General features: G+C 40.4%; 2 protein-coding genes across 2 annotated transcripts; both read right to left on the reverse strand.

The window, feature by feature from the left end:
* Nucleotides 1-566: 566 nt before the first annotated feature.
* Nucleotides 567-19,184, reverse strand: gpt (glutamic--pyruvic transaminase). Its single transcript, XM_034104477.1, has 12 exons — nt 19,025-19,184; nt 15,242-15,428; nt 11,277-11,366; nt 10,976-11,084; nt 10,698-10,831; nt 9,851-10,094; nt 7,687-7,766; nt 7,461-7,597; nt 6,839-7,013; nt 6,024-6,179; nt 1,844-1,956; nt 567-1,180 (listed from the first exon to the last, which is right to left on the reverse strand). The coding sequence occupies exons 1-12, from the start codon at nt 19,057-19,059 to the stop codon at nt 1,090-1,092; spliced, it is 1,551 nt and encodes a 516-aa protein (XP_033960368.1). The 5' UTR covers nt 19,060-19,184; the 3' UTR covers nt 567-1,089.
* On the reverse strand, nt 15,962-19,015 carry fuz (fuzzy planar cell polarity protein). Its single transcript, XM_034104478.1, has one exon. It carries the CDS (start codon nt 18,696-18,698, stop codon nt 17,391-17,393), a length of 1,308 nt encoding a protein of 435 aa, XP_033960369.1. The 5' UTR covers nt 18,699-19,015; the 3' UTR covers nt 15,962-17,390.
* Nucleotides 19,185-19,963: the final 779 nt, after the last annotated feature.

Genomic DNA, 19,963 nt, shown 5'->3' on the forward strand with positions numbered 1-19,963 from the left:
CTCAGAGATGTGTGTGTGAGGAGCAACTTCACTCTTTATTGTTTAAGTGGAATATGTCGATATTACTCGGCCAATTATGACTTCAGCCATTCCTAATGAGAAGGAATCCATAAATTGGATCAGAACGCAATTATCTAGTCCAACAATGTCTCGCTTGCTAAAACATGTATCTATTTGTACGTGTATTTGAATACCTGAATGTGAGTGTGCATGCAATATAATAACTTTTCCTTCAATTTGATTTCATTTTTTCTATCAGATGCTTTAAAGCTGGACTCAACGATTCTGTAAAATGTATTAAATTCAGAGAATAACCCTCATGGTCCGTCAGCAATCCATTTTGTGAGTGTGCTAAAAGACAAATACCTCTGAAAATAGAGAACCAACTAAGTTGCCTGGACAGAAACACACAACACTATAAATACTATAAGCGCAATGTCACTGTGGGACTAAATGGGTTTAAGGCATTTGATTGGTGGTGCAAGGTCAAAAGAGAAAGTACCTATTGGTGATGTTTTAAACTCTTAACACATGGGACAGCTCTTTCCAAAAACAACAAGACATAATAACAGCTGTTACATTTATTAAAACTACAAAATCACCTCTGAATCATCATGAAATAGCTAATTTTTTTGCGTATTCTCCCTGTCAAGTACGTCCTGCAGGAATGTAAGATTATAGTCAGTTGTTCACATGAATTTAAAAAGGCAGTCACCTTTTCCTTCATCTGTACTTATTTATGTTAGCTTATTATTCACATTGACAGTCTATCGCTGAAATGCACAAATACACAGACCTTCAGTTCATAAATCCTTCAAAGTTGAAACCATATTTTTCATACCAAACTTTACACACGTTCTGAATTAATTCATTTCCAGTTTTTTCCCAAACACAAAACAGTGGCTTGTTTACTGTGTGTGAAGTACCGGATGAGATATCTGTGGAGGCTGAAGTGTGTCATCACAGAGACCACAAGAGCCGACGTAGGAAAGGCACTAAATAGTGACAGATATATTCTGATTGGCTGAGTTCTTTTTGTTTTGTTTGGTGGGTTTCGTCTCTAGTAAAAAGAGAAATGGACGAGGCCATTTAAGAATACTGCTCTGTGAATTTCTGGTGAAACTCCTTGACTTTGTTGAGCAGGATCTTCAGCTTGTCTGTCGATGGCAAGATGGTCATTCTAGGAAGGAATAGGAAAGGAAAGACAACATTAACATTTAAATGGATTTTCCAGAAACGCTTGAGAATCATCTTAGAAAAGTAATATTATGTCTCTTGTGTAAAGAATACTTTTAAAAACGATAAGCCTCCTTTACCATAAAGCCGTTTTTAGACATGGAAAATGTAATATTGATGACATCAATCTGTTTAAGTGATGCCTTTGTGATATTCAGATATGGTTTTGACATTTTCGCCAATGTTTCTTGCAGTTTCATTCAAATATGACAGCACATTTACAGAAAGATGATGCGACGTTTAAACCATTCAGTCGTGTTTTAAATCTCTCCTGACCTCTACATAAAAGTAACTCTCGGGTCCTCATTCAAGACCAACATATTCAATTCACATTTATTTTCCAACAAAGGAACAATTATAGGTGCTTTGGGCGAGGCATTTTTGGTGTCAAAGAAAAGACGAGCTGAAATGATTATTTGATTAATCAATTGTCAGCAACCCTCAATTTGTGCTGGAGGGAACTGTTTGTCACTTTTTTCTAACTGTTTTCAAGATCCAACAACATAAACATATTCTGCAGGTCGATTTGGATATAAATGTATTTTGCCGCACTTTAAGAGAAATATTCATATTAAAATAGATGTATAAATGCTTGAGTGTTCTTTACCTGAAATGGTACGTTCCATCCCTCTGCCCGAAGCCGCTTCCCGGCACGAGGCAGATCCCCGTCTCCTCCAGCAGCTTCATGCAGTAAAACATGTCTGCCTGCTGACCTTTGTCCTGACAGAGAGACAATACAAACATGTGAAGTTTAATATTCTGTTAGCATGATTTTAAGAAGCAAGTATTTAGTCAGAAACCTCTGACACAGTATAACTTTCATCCTTAAAGTATTGCACATACATTTTTTACATTATTCCCATTGAGGAGCCTCATTTAAACTTATTTTCTTCTGCTATATTTTTTATTAATTCATAACTTAATATGAAAGATTTCCAATTTGTACAACATTTTTTTTTTTAAAGCAGAATTGGACCAAATGAAAGCATAAATTGCTCTATTGAGCATCTCTTTAGAATCAACAGAATGTTCTGAACTTCTAACATAAATCTGAATGAATTACACTTTGCTCATACTGCGCTTAATCTTCGTTTGATTCTACAGCTTATGGCAACAGAACCATTCATGTGTAACTCAGGTACGGAGCACAGGTGCCCTTGAGAGCTAAAGAAATGATTTCTTTGGCAGCACAAAAGCGTTCTGAAGGTTGAAACAAATAGAGATGTATACTAATTTATGTTACAATTAGGCTTTTGTAAAACCTTTTAAAAACCTTAAGTGTTGCAGCCTTACAACTTTAAGAGGGTTTGGATCAAGAACAAGCTTAATGGACAGAAGCTCTATTTGAACTGCCCATGGTAATGTTGAGTGTTGCTAACAGGATGGTACTTTCTGAAGTGCGGTTGTATGAGGTTCTTATTCATAGTCAGTAGATGACGGTCAGTACACCCCTAGTTTGGAGAAATGGACAGGTGAACTAGCATGGAAGCAAAGCATTGTGGGCTGCTGGGGACTTGGAGGTAGCAGCAAAACATGATTACTCATCTAAAAGAAAGGCCCGTCTAAAACATTGGCAATATCAGTTTATGAGTACACAATATTTGTGTATATATGTTGACTTCTTTACCTTGCCATCAGACAAGAAACAAAAGGAAAAAGCTGGCTCCTGTTAGACTTGTAATATCTCTGATGTGCCTGTAAACAACATGCTATGCAATACACGTTTCCGTTAGCCGGTAATTACCGGTTTTTAGCTGGTCAAATTTATTAAAAACCGGTAAATTCAAAACCTGCCGGTCAACATGTCTGGTAATAATTAGGGAGGCTCCGATCGATCGCCGCGGGTCATTATCGGCCGATATTCACTCTTAATAGTTTGATCGGTGCTCTCTATAAAGGCCGATCAGGAGAGCTGGGTCTGAGCGATATGGACATAAACGCGAGTGAAGTATAACCGGACGCGAGAGAGAGATCAGATCAGCTGCTGAGTCAGACGGAGACACGCAGCTCTGCATAATCACCTGAAGCCCCGCCCTCTGTTTAGCGAGCTGCTTGAGAAACTGACGTGCTGTCAGGAGAGAGAGGGAGGGAGAGGGGAAAAGAGAGGCTCCGTTTCTCCCGTGTTATTATTCAAATGTAATGTAAACTTTTGAATAATGTACGTTATCTACTACAAGTAGTTTGTTTGAATGTAATAATTATGTTGTTTGTTGTTTGTGGAATCATTTATTGAAAAATGAATCTGAATTTTTCGATCTGTTACGATTATAAACTGAAGCAATATAAAAATGAGCCCCGTGAACTGAGTTTTAAACTGAAGCATATCTGCTCATAGTCCGGTAATAACCTGCTAACGGCAACTCTGCTACACAACTCTTATTATTATTGAAATATGACCGGTAAGTTTCAAATTAGTCCGGTAAAATAAATTCTGCCCGGACATTTGACCGGTGAGAAAAAATCCTAGCGGAAACCCTGATACACACATGTGCAATACACCAGCTATGTTGGTCACCTAAAAATACACTGCTACTTACCTTTTTTACCAGGGTGTACTTATCTGTTTTTACTTTTAATAATGTTTGCCTACTTTTATTATATAAAAGGTAAGTGTATTCTTTTTATTTTAATCTGTGCTGTAGTTTAGCTGTTGTAATGCCGTAAATGTCACTGTTGCGGGACAAATAAGGAATTCTAAATATAGCAAACGTTTAACTAATTGTTTCAACTGATGTTTTGCTGCTGTCCTCATCCACAGCAGTACAGTGGCTAGCTTCTATGCCAGTCAGGGACGTGCACAGGTACGGGCCGTTTGGCCTTTTCGGCTGACCTGCCCCTCTGGAGAGAGCGAGTTTGTTTTTCTTTTTTCTGTTGTGGCCGAATCAACACGATAAGCCCACAATTAGTCTTGTAGCGTCTCGCTGCGGGAAACACACTTTGTCAGCGCTGTCATCTGCTGGTGCGTTAAGACCACCTCAGTGTCGGATTTTGAAACTTGATTTTGAGTTGTCTCATCATGGCAGTTAGGGTATAAGGGACAAACCAGGGGACTTTACTTCCTCTTGATACCGGCGGTTATTTACAAAAAAACACCTAATATAGCCTACTTGTTGTTGTTGTGCTTCTGTCTTTTCATCTGTAAACTCGCTCAACGGGGCCGCTCGCTCCCTTTTCTTCATCGCCCTCTCACGGGTGAACAGTTCAATGTCCCGCTTCATTGTAGGATTTCTGCCATGTCTCTACCTCTTTAGTTTGACCATCTTTGTTATTAAGTTATGGAATACTAAATAAATAAGCAATTAGATATCTTACCGTTACTGCGCTCATAAAGAATGATAAGAATAAGAATAATGCGTATTGAACTGGTTTAATTAATTAGGGATTCTAACTAATTACCTTAAATAAACTCACTATTTTTCAGTATGTCTGGACTGCAGTTACAATGGTCAAATTACATTAGAACAGAATTGTCCCCATTGTGTCTTTAATAGTTACTAACATTAGATATTTTAATGAGGTATGGATCGCAAAACAAAACATGTCCCTGGTTTTCATTTTTAAAATCAAGTCACCGAATGCAAGTAGTCGCCTTAGCTTATTTTGTTATGAGATGTGAATTACTGCTCAATTTAGTTGATGTAATAATCATATGGTTTATTTTACATTAAAAACAAGTTACAATTTTCAAAAGGTCTTATGCTTTTTTTCGGGGGGGGAGGCCCTTTTTCCAGTTTAGAGCAATAGCCCCTCCAAATGTCTGTGCACGCCTGATGCCAGTACCCCTCTCTTTTTCGTCTCAGTCTACTGTTGGTAACACACTGACTATGGATTAGTACCTCATACAACCCTATTTGAAAATAGCCAATATATCCCTATAAGAGCTGTCTGTATGCGCTGTCTAATGTCTTGGGGAAAAACCGGCACCAAAAATGCAATGCTACAATTGATGATCTGTACCCTGACCTTATCCTCTGTACGGCTAATCAGATTCCCAGTGGCTCATCAGCCCTCCCTGAAATTCCTACTGAGCAGTAGGACAGAATTGAAAGCACAAGCTATTGGAAATCATTTCTTCCCTTTAACAGGGGGGCTGATGCTCTGTTTACTGAACCTGGTTAACGCATCGTGTACGACAGGGCTATTCAATTAGTTTGGAATGGGGGCCGGTTGATGAAAATGATCCAAAGCAAGGGGCCGGGAAAAAGATGGCTTGAAATATGAGCAATCATATTAAGAGCTTCAGATACAGTAAATACTACAACAGCATAGTGGAGTGCATATTGTGTTCAATTCAATCAAACAACATAGCCCCAAGGCCTTTATAGATCTAAATGGCAAGTTCAGAACTCAGTAGGCCGACATGTGAAGCTAATTTAACCATCAACATCATTTCATTTGGTTTCATTTAGGTGAAATTATCTAATCATTCACGCAGAGATGCAATAAATGACAGGAGTTGTCACTGCAGTAGCTAGTAGGTGGGTTCGAAACCCGAGGCCGCCGAAGTTTTCAGGCAATGTCTTTCCCTCCATCTCTCAATTTAACACCCTCTCTGGAATTGCCGCCGCCAATTGAATAGCCCTGGTGTACGAGATGTAGGTATTGTGTAGTGTTCGAGGTCATGGAGAGAAATAATGGATGAACTAAATGAAATGAGAAGTACAAGACAAGTGGCAGTAGTGTGTACAACACAATGAATAACATGCATTTGCTCCTTGTCAATGTCATTTCCTTGAAGCAGTAATTCAGTTAATTGAAGCGTTTATAAAAGGAGCTTAAGGACTCACCGTGGCCTCCTTGATGGCCTTTTCAGGGATGGAGATGCGAGGGAAGGAGTACATAGCGCCCTGCACAGGGTTACAGCTGATCCCCTTCACTGTGTTGAGAACCTGCTCTGTAAGCTTGGCCTTCTCCGCTAAGACACTTAAGGTCGCGCTGCGCTCCTGGATGAGGGAGAGAGGGGAGAAAGATGGTTAGAAAAGAGAGATGTATCTTCATTTAGCAAATGCAAAATGTGTAATTCAAGGGAATGACTATACTAAAATAGATGTCCTCTTGTAGCAGTTCCTTGTGTTGTTAAAGTATGGAAACAAAATGTTTAGATACAGAGAAATGTGTGTAGTGTTTAAAAAATAAGCAATTCTAAAAGGAGTGTTGCAAGTGTAAACAAAGATGATGTAAATGCTACGAGCGCAATCATTAAACTTCTTACACTCAGAATATAGTCACACCTACACAAATGTCCACCTTATTTTTTGGAACCACAATATAATTGGACGTGATATGATATACTGAATATGCACTGTCTGTAATACAAAGTGATTTCAGGCAGTAACACGTACATGTAAAGAACCTTATTCTAAAAGTCTGGTAGCTATAAACTCAACTAAAGCAAAATATCATTGTTTTTAAATATGTGTTAAAATGTGTGAAAGAGAAACTGTAATACAGCCAATTAGAGGAATACAAAAAATGGATCACTCGGGTAAATCCATAATCAATAGCAGTGAACTGTGTTGCAAGGACAATGTATGACAGTACCGGTGTCAGTGTATTGATAATGTTCCTGAAGAGATGTCACAATGAGACGTAGACTCTGTACCTTGCTAAACTTGTCATACGAGGGCTCCCCGATCTGCGGGGGGTTGACCACCAGGTCCATCAGAGCCTGTCCAGGAACAGGAGGACACAGACGGACGGACACCAGCTTAGTGAGCTGAGCCCTCACCTCCTCGTCCAGGTTGATGATCTCCATGTAGCCTCCACGGAAGCCGCACCTAGGAGGGAAACATAAAGGTGTGACACAGAAATGAGGTAACAGTCCAAACTAACTAAAGAGAAAAATGCGTTAAGTCTTGTAGCATGCAACTGGAAAGAATGCAGAAGAACTGACATTAACAGCCATTTCTAAATCCAGGATACAAATATTTCTACATTCATGTGCCTGCTTTTGAGCGACCATGTTTTAACAATGGTCTAATACTTTTAATCCAATTACCTTCCGTTTTACAGAACTTTTTAATGTACTTTGTGCTGTCCTTTAATCCTATTTTATGTATGGGTCTTTGTGTTTTTATTTATGTAAAGCAAACTGAATTGACCCCGTGAAATACAAGTAACTAAATATAAAAATAGAGCATGTTACAGTAAATACATAATCATTTGTTATTTTTACAAGATAAGAAAGATTGATCCCAGAATGTAGTACAGTCAAATGGACTTACTCTCCCATGTAACACTTGGAGGTGGAGTGGAAAGATGCCAGTTCCACTATATCCGAGTACTCTGGCCCCATGTCGAACAGAACCTTCTTGAAGGAGTGGAACTGGCAACCGTCAGCGTACACATTGTCCTGGTACACCTGGAAGATAAAGTCAGAAGGACAGCTGTCACAGGGCTCAGAAAACATTAGAGCAGGCAGGTGTTACAGGAGATGCAGAGAGACAGTACCTCATCGGCCATGAGGAAGAGGCGCTCCTTTGCAGCAAATCGGATTACATCCTCAATGCACTGTCTGCTCTGAACCTGACCTGTGAGTGAGAGAGGAGGCTCATTAAGGAGAGGGGTTGGAAAGGAAGTTACATCCTCGTGCTGCCATCTAGTGGCTCGTATTGAAGCAGTGCATGGAGAGTTGGGTTATGGAGATACGTAGGAGGACCATCATGAGTTCACCTCATGCAGAAAGGATCTGATTTTAGGTTACTTAATTCACTGGCATTCTGGTGGCCCTAGTGCAGCGGTTCTCAAACTGCAGGTGGTCCGTGGAAAAAAGCTAAATAAAATCCACTTTTTATTATCAAGGATTTTCGGGGACCACCTCATATGTGACTTGCTGTATCGAAATCAGTCGCATTGACCCGAAGACACATTTTGAGTTGTATACACTGTTGGAAAGAGGAGATTTATAGCTTTCTAATGATATCAGGATTGTTTTTGTACTCCAAATATTAAGCAAAATATGCAGAGTCGCTGTAAGGGGGTGAAAAGTTAGGACGATTCTAAGGGCCTCAAACTTTTTTAGAATATTAAGAAACAAATGTTTTAGTAACCTTTCATCATTCATCAATAATTAACATTAATAGAACGTTATATTGATGATGTACTCACCAAACGTATGATTCATTTAACTTATTTTCTTCCAAAGGTTAATTATCCAAAGCCTCTGTACACCCCCCTCTATTTACATGTAATGGTTTGGTCCTGCCTCCAACCGGTGCTGCACTTTCTAGCAGAGAGTGAGAGCATGTGAGCAAGGATGCTAGTACTTACGTGTGTACCATGTCTTAATGACTAACAAAGTCAGGCTTTCAAAAAAGAAAAGAAAGGAGAGAAAAACAAGAGAGAGGGATTAAAGGGCACCCAGTTCTTCAAAAGAAAAGGTGGGTGTGGTCCATGAGCATACTTGCCAACCTTGAGACCTCAGAAATCAGCATTTCAAAACAGGGGGGGGGCTGTCATCTTCCCTTTACAAGCTTCAAAAATGTATTTATCGGTTGATTTTGAAAATAAAAGTTTCATAATCTGAAAGCCAAGACTTTGTTTATTTAAAATGTAACAAAACACCGAACAACTATTTTTTTACGCAAATCCACGTTTATTTTCAAATGAGCCGTTGCGACTTCCGACTGATTATTTCCTTATTGTACACGTTTATATTCATTTATTTTATATTCAGTGTTCTCCGATTGTATGCTACAGGTAGTAGGCTGTCATTTGATCAAGTTCCTTTGATATTGTAAACTTTGTGTTATGTGTCTCTTTTCTGCAATATCGGATGTTGAAAGAGCTGAAGCTGCAGTTCATGTTCGCTGACGCAGCTGTTGTGTTCTATGATTATGCTACATATTTGAATATCTGGTCAAGGACCAAAAGAAAGAAGTTGTCCGCCGTCCTCTTTGAGAAACATACACAACGCAGACAGACACCGGTCACACGTGCGACTAAAGTATCAGATAGGCTTCAATTCACTTTTGATTGTCTATAATTAACTATAAAAAAATATCGGCGTTTTAACACTACGTTTATATATGTACTTATTTTTACGGTTTGAGGTGGTCCGCGAAAATCCTTGATAATAAATAGTGGTCCGCATAACCTAAACGTTTGAGAACCCCTGCCCTCGTGGTTAAGGATACTTACCATATAGCCTTAGCAACTTTAAGCAGATTCAAGCAAAACAATTATATTTCATTTTGTTTTTGCATAGCCCTTTCAGCCCCATGTATGTTGTCTCTTTCTCTGTAAATGTTTCAAAAAGATCCCAAAAAGTATCAATAAAAGCACTTTAATCTACAAACTACATTAGAGATAATAAGTGGTTGCTAAATGATTCCAAAAACAAAAGTAATTGTGACTTAGTGAATAGGTTTACAACACCATCTTGTGGTCTTTTTTGGCACATTTATTTTAATCAAACTACCCATTTCCAAGGTAAAAGAGGTCATATTTAACTGCTAAAACGTTTCAAATGAAGAATATTATTGTTATATTGTATGGTTTATCTCCTAAAACCAACAACTTGATTATCAACTTGCTGAACAACAGAATTCAATATGTGAGAATGCTTGAATTTACTAATAATCACGTCGAATAAAACAATGAAAGGTCTCTTTACCGGTGGGGTTTCCAGGGTTGATGACGCAGAGGGCTCGGGGGTTGCAGTGACGCCGGGCTTCATCCAGGGAGCGCTGCAGCTCGCTGAGGTCCATACTCCAGCACTTTTCCTCATTAAGGTAATAGTTAACCTGCACGGCGGCCAGTTCAGCCAGCGCAGCCGAGTACAGCGGATACTGAGGAATGGAGATCATGACCCCCGTGCGGGCCTCACCTTCGCCACACACCAGGAGCTTCAGCATGGTCTAAAAGTGCAGGATATGAAAAGATATGTCAGCTGTATATTTTAGAATTGTAAGTACAAGGTAGCTTTGTCTGCATGACCCTTTTCTAGGCGTAAAACAACTGTAGAAAAAGGTCTGAAAAGAAGCAGGTGCCCCAGCTGGTGTGTATTGTCATTAAAAATCTCTTTGCTTTTATAACAAATTTAAAAACACATACTGCAATACTACTTATTCACTTTTGTAAACCTTTCAGGGCAAAAAAGGAAACTATTTGCTATTAAAAACACCCTTCTGAAACTCCTAGACACAAAGCTCTTCGATAAGCTATGACAAGGGGTTGTGAGTATGTGATTACTGGCTTTGAAGGGTCCAAGCATCAGTGACCTAATTGCAGCACTTTTTGTGCACACATAAGCATTTATTCTCCTGTGATGTGTCCTTTAAAAAGAGTGAACCAACTCATGAAGGGTTCACTCCAGAATGTTTGTTTAATTTGTTCATTGTTGTGAATACATTCCCCACAAAATGACTGAGAAATTAGGGAGGTTTGAGCTTACAAACATACACAATTGAAAGTACAATTGAGACACAAAGTCAGTTTAAAAGACGAGACATGTTTCGTACCATAATGCCGTCGCTGGCCCCTGTGGTGAGAAAAATGTTGTCTGGGTCGCAGGGCACACCGCCATCTCTTCGCTCAATGTAGCGAGCCACATCCTGCCGCACCGACTCTATGCCCTGACTGGCACTGTAGGAACCTGAGGGAGATTTAAATGGAGACAAAACAACTTAAAGCTGTAACATAACAAAGCTAATCCCACATCATTAAACCCACGTACAAAGAGAAAGGTGATAATTGGGGATGTATAAAGAGCTTGTGCTTATGTAAGAAACCAACGCACCAATACTGTTCCCTCCACAGGACTGCAGAATGCGTCGTGCTCTACTTTTAGCATCCTCTGGGAATGAGCTGTCATTCAGCAGTTCAGGGTAGGAGCACAGCGCCAAGACCTTGAAACAAAACGGGAGGTGTGAGGATAAAGAAGGGGCATTCTGCAAAACAGGCACAGATGAATGCACAAGACATGCAAAATATATTTGACTTCGCTGAGTAAGCATAACATATTTTTCATAGAAACTGAGAAGCCAGAGGGGAGGTACTAAATGCAGACTGGAGGTTGGGGGTGAGGATTAGGTGCAGACCTGTCTGAAGAAGGTGATTGGCTGCTGGCCCATAGCATGCGCGTCACCAATGTTGGCCTTGATGACCTCAACAAAGGGCTTCTTCATTCCCTGCATGGCACAAACACAACATGGGGAAATGATTATACATCTGGAAACAGTTTTAACAATCACAACATTTATTACTTTGTACACAAACAACTATAGAATTATCATTTCAGAGATTTAAAGTTAATACACATGAGAAGAGGCTGAACAACCTTGGCCCTGCGCCCACATACAGAGACTTGAACGCCTTCATACGTTTCCATAAATATTCATGCCATAAGAGGCTGCAGCTGCTGAGCGCACAGCGCGTTCGGCGGTTAACACTTTGAGAGACGGAATAGATGGCATTGCTGTTTGTTTGAAGCCGTGAAGTACGAAGAAAGAGTGAAATAAAATATCCAGAGCTCAAATTAAATGAACCCTAAACCACTATGGCAATATCAACCCTTCTGTATAATTTCGCAAATGTTAGAATTTTAGAAGCCTTTGAGGACATTAAGGGGTTCAATAGATGACAACAAGCAGGCCAACATGCCTTTTAACAGACCATTAGATGAGCAGAAACAAAGCGTACACAGGCTAAATCAAATGTACAAGCTTACAGCACATTTTATACACACTATATTTATCAGACAATAGCACGAAAAAAAGTTAGAAGTTATAGTTGACATTTGGTCAAAATTCTTTGTTGTTTTCTTTAGGAGTGAGTGTGTTCATTTGTACGAACATTTGTTGCGCAATTGTGTCATTTATTCATTAATGTCCAGTAAATAATTAATTGTAATGAATACTCACAAAAGTGAATATACTGTTAGGCGTCAAAGATTCATTTTTATCCCCGACTTATTTATTTTCTTCTCACCCACACACACACACACACACACGCATTTGCAACAGCCTTGATCCAGATAGCACTGTATGTGTACTACACACGGGAACAGTTTGACCTGTGCACTTGCGTATCACACTGATACCATTAACCTTCTGACACATAAAGACTGAGGCTTACAGTGCAGTTGCCTTTAACCTCCTAAGTGACTTTAGACTGGAAAGGAACAGTATGTATTACAGCAAAGCCGTAAACAACAGCAACAACAACTACAATAATACATCCCCAGTTATGGTATCAATTTACTGTCTCCCAAGCCAATAATATGTTTCTGAAAGATAATCTCCCGAGCAGCTGAGACGGACAGAAATGCAGTTAGCCACGTGCACAAACACAAGCACATGATGTTAATAACAGATGTTCAGAACAGCGTGACCCTGCAGAAAAATACATAAGCAGAACCTCACACTGACAACCTGCAGAAATCAAAACAGCATGTTTATTGTACGTGTCCAATGGAGTGCAGATTTTAGGAGGATACAGAGTCTGGCTCTCCTATTGGTCGCACATTAGAGGCGTCTCTCAGTCTGGACCAATAACATTGTATGGAGAGAATAACACCCCTAGGTCAACCGCCCCGATGGGGATCTTTTAGAAACACACGGACCTCTGACCGAAAAAACTGTCTCCAAAAGGCCAGTTGTTGCCATAGATAACACATCCCAGCAAACAATGGAGAAGGTTAAAATTGTGCTTTTTAAAGGACAGTACAGGAAGTATTTATTTTTACTCCAAAGGCTTTCCGAGAAAAGCTTTTCATTAATGACAAACAGTGAAAGTCATTGTGAAAAAGGATGTGACTTAGGCTGTTAGATGTATATTTTAATGAGAAGCTAGGATAGAAACTCACATAGCATTTGCAAATACACTCAATATTCAAATTAAATATTTGAAATGCAAATATGGAAAACGTTTTTAGAGTTCTGCTTTTTGCATTCATTGAAAATATGTAGAGAGAATTTAACAAAAACAAGCCTTGTGCGTTTACTGTCTGTCCCCATAGCAACGCTCGGATAAAGATCCCCATTCACTACTATCTAACAGCTCATTAGAACAAACAAAGACCACAATGTAATAACTTCACCAGGAGCCTTTATGTGTGCTCTTATTAACTGGTAGAGCAAGTTGGCTCAAAGTATGACCCGTTTCTATTCACCGTGCTGTAAATCGGATACTTTGGGGAAAAACACAAGAACAGGGCTGCATTTGTAGTGTATAAAAAAAACAAAGAGATCAGTTCCAAAAAACAAGGTGTGTAGGAAACTGGAGTTGTCTGATTAATGCACGGATAAAGGCGAGAATGCATTATTGTGACCCATTTCCCAAAGAAATGCATCCCCATCCAAACCGCAAGGGAGGGGTTTATAAAATGAAGAGGAATGTGTTTGACAAAACATCAGCATTGAAAGTTGTTAGAAAAATATCACTCGTCACCGGCTTGATCTTCAATATTAGGATACATGTCTTTATTATCCTTGCAAGAATGGAAGTAGTCATCACATAAACCAGGTTGCATGGGACAAACGAGTAACTTTACCTTCATATGCTTATATACAAGAGCGGGTGTTACAGTCAACAAGATGGAAGAATACTGGTTCAAAGCGGTATTCTGACATTAGTTCAGATTAGCTAAGGCCTGCGTAAGCAATACACATGACAGTCATATGTCTATCTCTTGAGTGACTGTGCCATTATGCTAATCTTAGGAACATAGCTATCATAACTTCAACAGTGTCTCATGAGCGTCATCCATGTGGTCATACATCCGGCTATGTACACAGCTGCGTCTACATGATGGGAGCGTTTTAAATTATTACTGGCAGCGGGACAATCTTCAGAGAACAGAGACATTTCAGTGCTTCCCCTATCCTAGTGGGAAATACAAATGTTTACCATCTAAATCAAACTGCATTTTTTTGTATTACACCTGATCAAACTCTTGTACAGGAGGACGAAAATAAATATACCATTAAGAGAGAGAGGATCAACGCCATAAGTATTGACTTGCCAGTGGCCATTTCACCTGTGGAACAACCTTTTCAAAATACTCGTTCCTTTCCTGAGCAAAGCACTCAAGAGAGGACTGTTTTCACACCAGACTGAACTCAGTACACTAAGCGCTGGTTGCCACATCACCATAAACTGTGTGAGAGGAAGGGATGAAAAGTATCTTTGAAAAATAATACAATAACAAGCCTGTATTTATAATGGATGTTTGTTTTCCAGCTCTTAAGATAACCAGTACCATATCTGATTGCTTAGCAACATTGACACTTTACCATTGAGGACTGTAAGAGGTCAAGTGAGGCAACATATGATATATTTGCATCACATGTAGGTCAAATATATATCAAACAGATATCAAAAACAGGATCTGGTTTAGTCTATGGAATTTCACCTCCCACAGAGTCACTTCATACACAACTGTGGTTCAGAGACAGGTCTTAAAACAAGGTTAGCCATTAACATGATACTAACCAAACTACAGATTTGCTGACATGATCAGCCTCCTCAGGAACTACTAATGGACTTTCATAAGACGGTGTGTAAGCAAGCGGCACAGCAATTGATAACAGTTTTCTTTTGAGGTAAAGTCTAGTAATAGTGAGAGTGTAAACAGGAATTGAAATCTGCTAGTTCCATTTTTACAAAACCATTCATCAGCAGGACATTTGCATAGTCTCTCTTTAAAGTGGAAACTGTGAAACTGAATCAAAGCTACCATTTTTAAAAAGGATTTTCTTGAATTCAGGAATTCAAATGAATATAAAAACAAGTCAAGTTCCAACTGATATGATTAATAGTCTTAAATGAGTCTTTTGATTTAAATACAGCAACACAAAAACAACTTAACTTATTGTGATGATATGTTCTGGACACAATGCACTGGTCTATGTACATCCACAAAATATACACCACTTGTTGCCACATTCTATTTAATAGAAGGATGGGTTGATGTAATGAAAGACAGCTATAACAACATGTTTGGAGTGAGTTTTAAATACAAAGAGCAGATATTGTCCATAGAGATCAGACAGCGTGTACAAACCTCAGAGAGCTCCCTCTCCAGCTCCAGAGCCCGCTGCACGATGGGGCCCCGCACGGCGTACTCCACGTTCTTCACCGTGGGGTTCATGTTGTCGATGGTCAACACCTTGGCCCGGGGTGACACTCCATTCTCGGACATTTTCTCTTTGGGGAGCCCACGCCGCGTCGCGCTCAGACTCGACAAAGCTCTGCCGGGAGAGGAGGACGACAGAGGGGGAGAGGTGAGTGAGCAGACCCTGGGACCAGCCCCGGCTAACAATTCGTTTCGCCCCCGGCTCAAAAGCCGCACGTTTCGGGGTGACAGCAGCTGCATTCGTGTGGCTGACATTTGTTTAGTCACGGCCTTCTTTCACAAGTTGGGGAACTTGTAAAGCCTCTACGGTGCACAGCGAATTGCACAACGGCGGTCACTTCTCTCGAGAGAAGTGAAATCAAAAGTTGTGACACCACAGAGCTCCTAAAAATGACTAAACGCCCAGACCTTTGGACCTTGAGCCTACAAAGAAGACTCCGATACAAATTGTGATTAAATCCAAGGCTGTTTCTAAAGACAATGGCTGCTTCCACAAACTTGGCTGCTTCCACAAACTTGACTGCTTCTCCCTCCGAAATTATTGGGGTATGAATCCTGCACACATGGCAACACACAGCCAGACCGACTGTATCCCTCCCTCTTGTGCGGCCCGTTATCCCACCCCCTCTCCTCCGTTATCTTACGCACCGTGAGGCTGTCACTCAGGCTGTATTCTCCGGTTACCGAGCTGAAACAGTTGAGGGCTTCAGACGAGGATCGTGGGGATATCGCCAGTTTGTCCCGGGCTCCCCGACTTCACTGAGCCTCTTTTTGTTCTGGGAGCTCCATGCGGTTTGGGTGGAGACTTTTTAAGCTTCTTTGTAAACAAAACAATAATGAATGTTCCTTCTATCTCTACACCCCACTTACATTTCTGGGTGAATGCTAATTCGTTTGACAAAATATAATTGTGCAATCAGAATAATTAGAAAATGCTCAAATTCACAGGATCACAGATTTGTCTTTGTACTGGGATGTTACAAATGACACTCGGTATAAAACTCTGGGCCAATTCACACCTACAAGTGTGACTTCAAAAAGTTTCAACAATCATCAGTGCAGGTATGAACAACAGACAGCCCTGCAACTATCATTACATGACGTATTCATGAAATGATTGTTTTGTTTATAGCCACTATAATTTCAGCATTAAGTGGTTGGGAATACATATAGTTTTGTTAACTCACATAAGACAACGGTTGTAGGTATGACTTATAGAATGGACTTCTTGTAAAATGCTTTTAATAGTTTTTCTTCTTAAAGTTAAATTCACATATTTACCCCAGTACAGTCAGTGCCAAGAACATTTCAGAGGACAAAAAACATTATAGCAGTGTTTACTTTCATAGGTGAGTAGTTTAAATTGAAAGGCTTATTAACCATTGAACTGTCTGAGGAATTGCTTGTTCCATTTTTTTTTTTGGTCAAGTAGTTTATTTCGAATTCTGCAGTCCAATTACTTTGTTGTGTAGAAATCATCAAATACAAGCCAAACATTTTCATTATCACATTAGTAAAAGGAACATTGTGACTAGATCATTCAAGACCCTCTGGATATAACAAACATATTTAGGATTCAATCTACAACATTGTTGAGCCAGAATGATTCAGAATGTCTACAACGCATTATGTAACATTTAACCATGATGCTCAAATACAGTCAAATCTTACTAAAAAGGTTGGTATTCAATAAATCTAACAATTAATTCTGAAAAGGGCCTTTCAGTCAGTGAAGTTAGACTCAATGTGCAACAGTGACTTATTTCCTGGATGTAGAACAAAGCAGTTCACTTTGGTTGGACAATTTCCATTGTTTTCGAATAATGCCAGCTTTAAATACCCGAGTAGTTAAGTGAAAAAAACCAGTGATAACCTTTTCTACTGTTCATCTTTAACCAGTGGTGTGCTTATGATAGTCTTTACAAAATATGGACAGATGGAGGCACATTTTTGCAGCAATCAACAGGGTTAAATAAGAAAATCTAAATAGCAGCAGCTGGTTCACATTTAAGTATTATTTTAGTCACATTGATGGTTCATGGACAATCAAGATGTGCTAACAATTTCAATAATTCTATTAAAATCCAGTGGCACCAACAATAACAGAGAGAGTCTGTGTGGCCACTGTACGCAATGCAAAGGTGGGCACTGACAGTGGGGCGAGCAGAAAGAGCTGGTGCTGCGGAGTCTGAAGGCCATAGCTTTTGCACTCTTCTGTAACTAGATAGCACTGCAGTGGCTGGTGGGAGAATCCAAGGACAAAGTCATCAGTGTTGGCCCTCTGAGCCCTCTCCTCAGGGGACACACACAAAGTCTCCTCCTGGTTGAAGTAACGTGTGGTGCTGAAGATGTAGAAGAGCTTCAGTATCTCCCAGCAGCGGGCCTTGGAGGGTAAAGGAGGGTCACCCAGTGGACGATTAGTGGAAGTCCGCACACAGGAGACTGAGCGACGTGTTTCACGGTTAATCAGAAGTAGTGCGAGCACATCAGGGCGCAAGGATACAGATCTTGGTAAACTGTGTTCTCCAACAGCCAAGCAGTCTCTCAGGGTCTCCACAAGAGGTGTCCAGAAACGACCCACCATCCCACTCTCAGCGCTGTGCAGGGAAGGCGTTGGGCCGCACAGCACGCACACATCTGCCCCAGGTAGCAGCTGGAAGCGAAGCAGACGGTGGGCAACAGTGGGGCTGCCCTGAGGAAGGAAAACTGGGTAATCACAAGAGGCTGATCCAGAGGCAGAGACGGACCGTATCAAAGCCGAGAGCAGCACAACCTCCGGTGGAGCCAGACGCCACCATTTCTCAGTTGCTGCAGCTATCCGCCCACGGACGATGAGGCAGCCAAATTCACTGTCTGCAGCCTGAGCGAAGCCATCCACGGCCTCTTGAAGAAGAGTGGGGTTTGGAGGCAGCAGTGAATCCGCACAGTGTGTCAGGTTACCCAGGATGCCCTCTTGCCTGTCCTCCAACAGTTGATCAATGAGGCTGAAACAGGACCGCAAGTCTCTCTTCAGTCTCTCAACATTTCTGACATTTGTCAGTTCATCCTGCCCCAACACCAGCACCATGCAGCTCCATACATTCTCCAGGAGCCGCTGTAAACGCACCTCGTCCTCTTTGCTGTCACCTGCACCATCTTGTCCACCTCCACTCACGACAATGAGCATCATACTGTCCTGGAAAACTCTCCATACTACTTTACCCCCGCCTTCAGTCTCACAGCTGGACAACACTACTCCGTGGCCACCCCCAAACATATGGACACCATTCAGGGAGCCGATAACAGAGAAGGGCAGCTGCTTGGAGGCTCCTCTTGTGAAGAGAGGAACCCCACTGCTGGCTGTGAGGCAGAGGAGCTGTGTGGATCCATGCTGGAGCATCATCATGCTAACTGTTGCTCGCTCTTGTGTTGTTTTCAACTGCAGCAGATTTTTGAATTAACTTAAGGTCTTCATTGAATTGATTGTTGACTAAATCTGCTAAAAATACGATTCTAGCGTCACATCAGTGAGCACTTTGTTAGCATCACGTAACGTTAAACCATTTCCTGCAACTGGCTAACACCGGTACAAACAACGGCAAGACAAGATATATTATACAAGTCAGTTAACCTATCTACCATGCTAAACATATTCTCCGTATAACAACCATTTCCTTTTGTTAGCTAACGGTATTTTACGACTTAACATGCTAGGTTAACAAAGTAAATTACCGTCGTTTCCACAGTAACGCCGTCCCATGATTCATTCTTCACGATTGAGAGGGTGGCTATTGCTGGTCGAGCTGCAGTTGGGATTTAAGAGACCTGGTTTACCGCCGAAGGAGCGGGACGTGAGCACCGACCCGGGATCAGTGCCCGGCGTCCATGGAAGTGCCAATAGATCTGAATACCGTTAGTTCACTTCTCGCGATAGTTAAAAGCTCTGGGTTGATCAGAGGCTCACGCAAGATGACGCTTGATGTTTCCTCTTGATTTTGACTCACCAGAGTAGAACAAAAGCACAGGTGTTACTAATCACAATAATTATTCAATTGAAACGATAATGAGTGACAGTAACCAGCATGCACACAATTGCACCCTGACACTGAATCAGATAAATGTTGACATCCTTAAATCTATTATTTACACCTTCATCTGTAACTAGTAGAAACGTATTTTTTGAAGATGACCTATGGAGTATTTTTAACAAGTAGAGACATCCACCTCAGGTCATAATCCCCTTAAACACATTTGTGTTGCCAAGCAGTGTCTCAAACTGGTCCAGCAGATTGTCCCAAACATATATATATTTGTGTTTTCTGTTCATTGTCTTGTATTGAAATAGAGGAAATAGATGTATGTTTCATCATCTGAAAATCAGATGCTTTTTATTATTATCTCAAAAACACATACTGTATAAATACTGTACTTCTGACATATGGTAGATAGTTACGTTTGTTATACAATGTTGTAAAATAATTTGCAGCATAGCAAAAAACAGAAAATGGCAACCAATACAACATGGAGTAGTAAAGAATGTTTTTTTATTCATTAAATACAAAAAAGTCCAGAACAGTGATGACTAAAATAGAACAATAGAAAAGGCACAATTATTTACTGAAAAATCACACTGTGCCATGAAAAATAAAACTGTCTCCTTTCTTCTACTGT

The sequence above is a fragment of the Pseudochaenichthys georgianus genome, chromosome 17 (assembly GCF_902827115.2).
Source record: "Pseudochaenichthys georgianus chromosome 17, fPseGeo1.2, whole genome shotgun sequence".
NCBI classification, from domain to species: Eukaryota; Metazoa; Chordata; class Actinopteri; order Perciformes; family Channichthyidae; genus Pseudochaenichthys; species Pseudochaenichthys georgianus.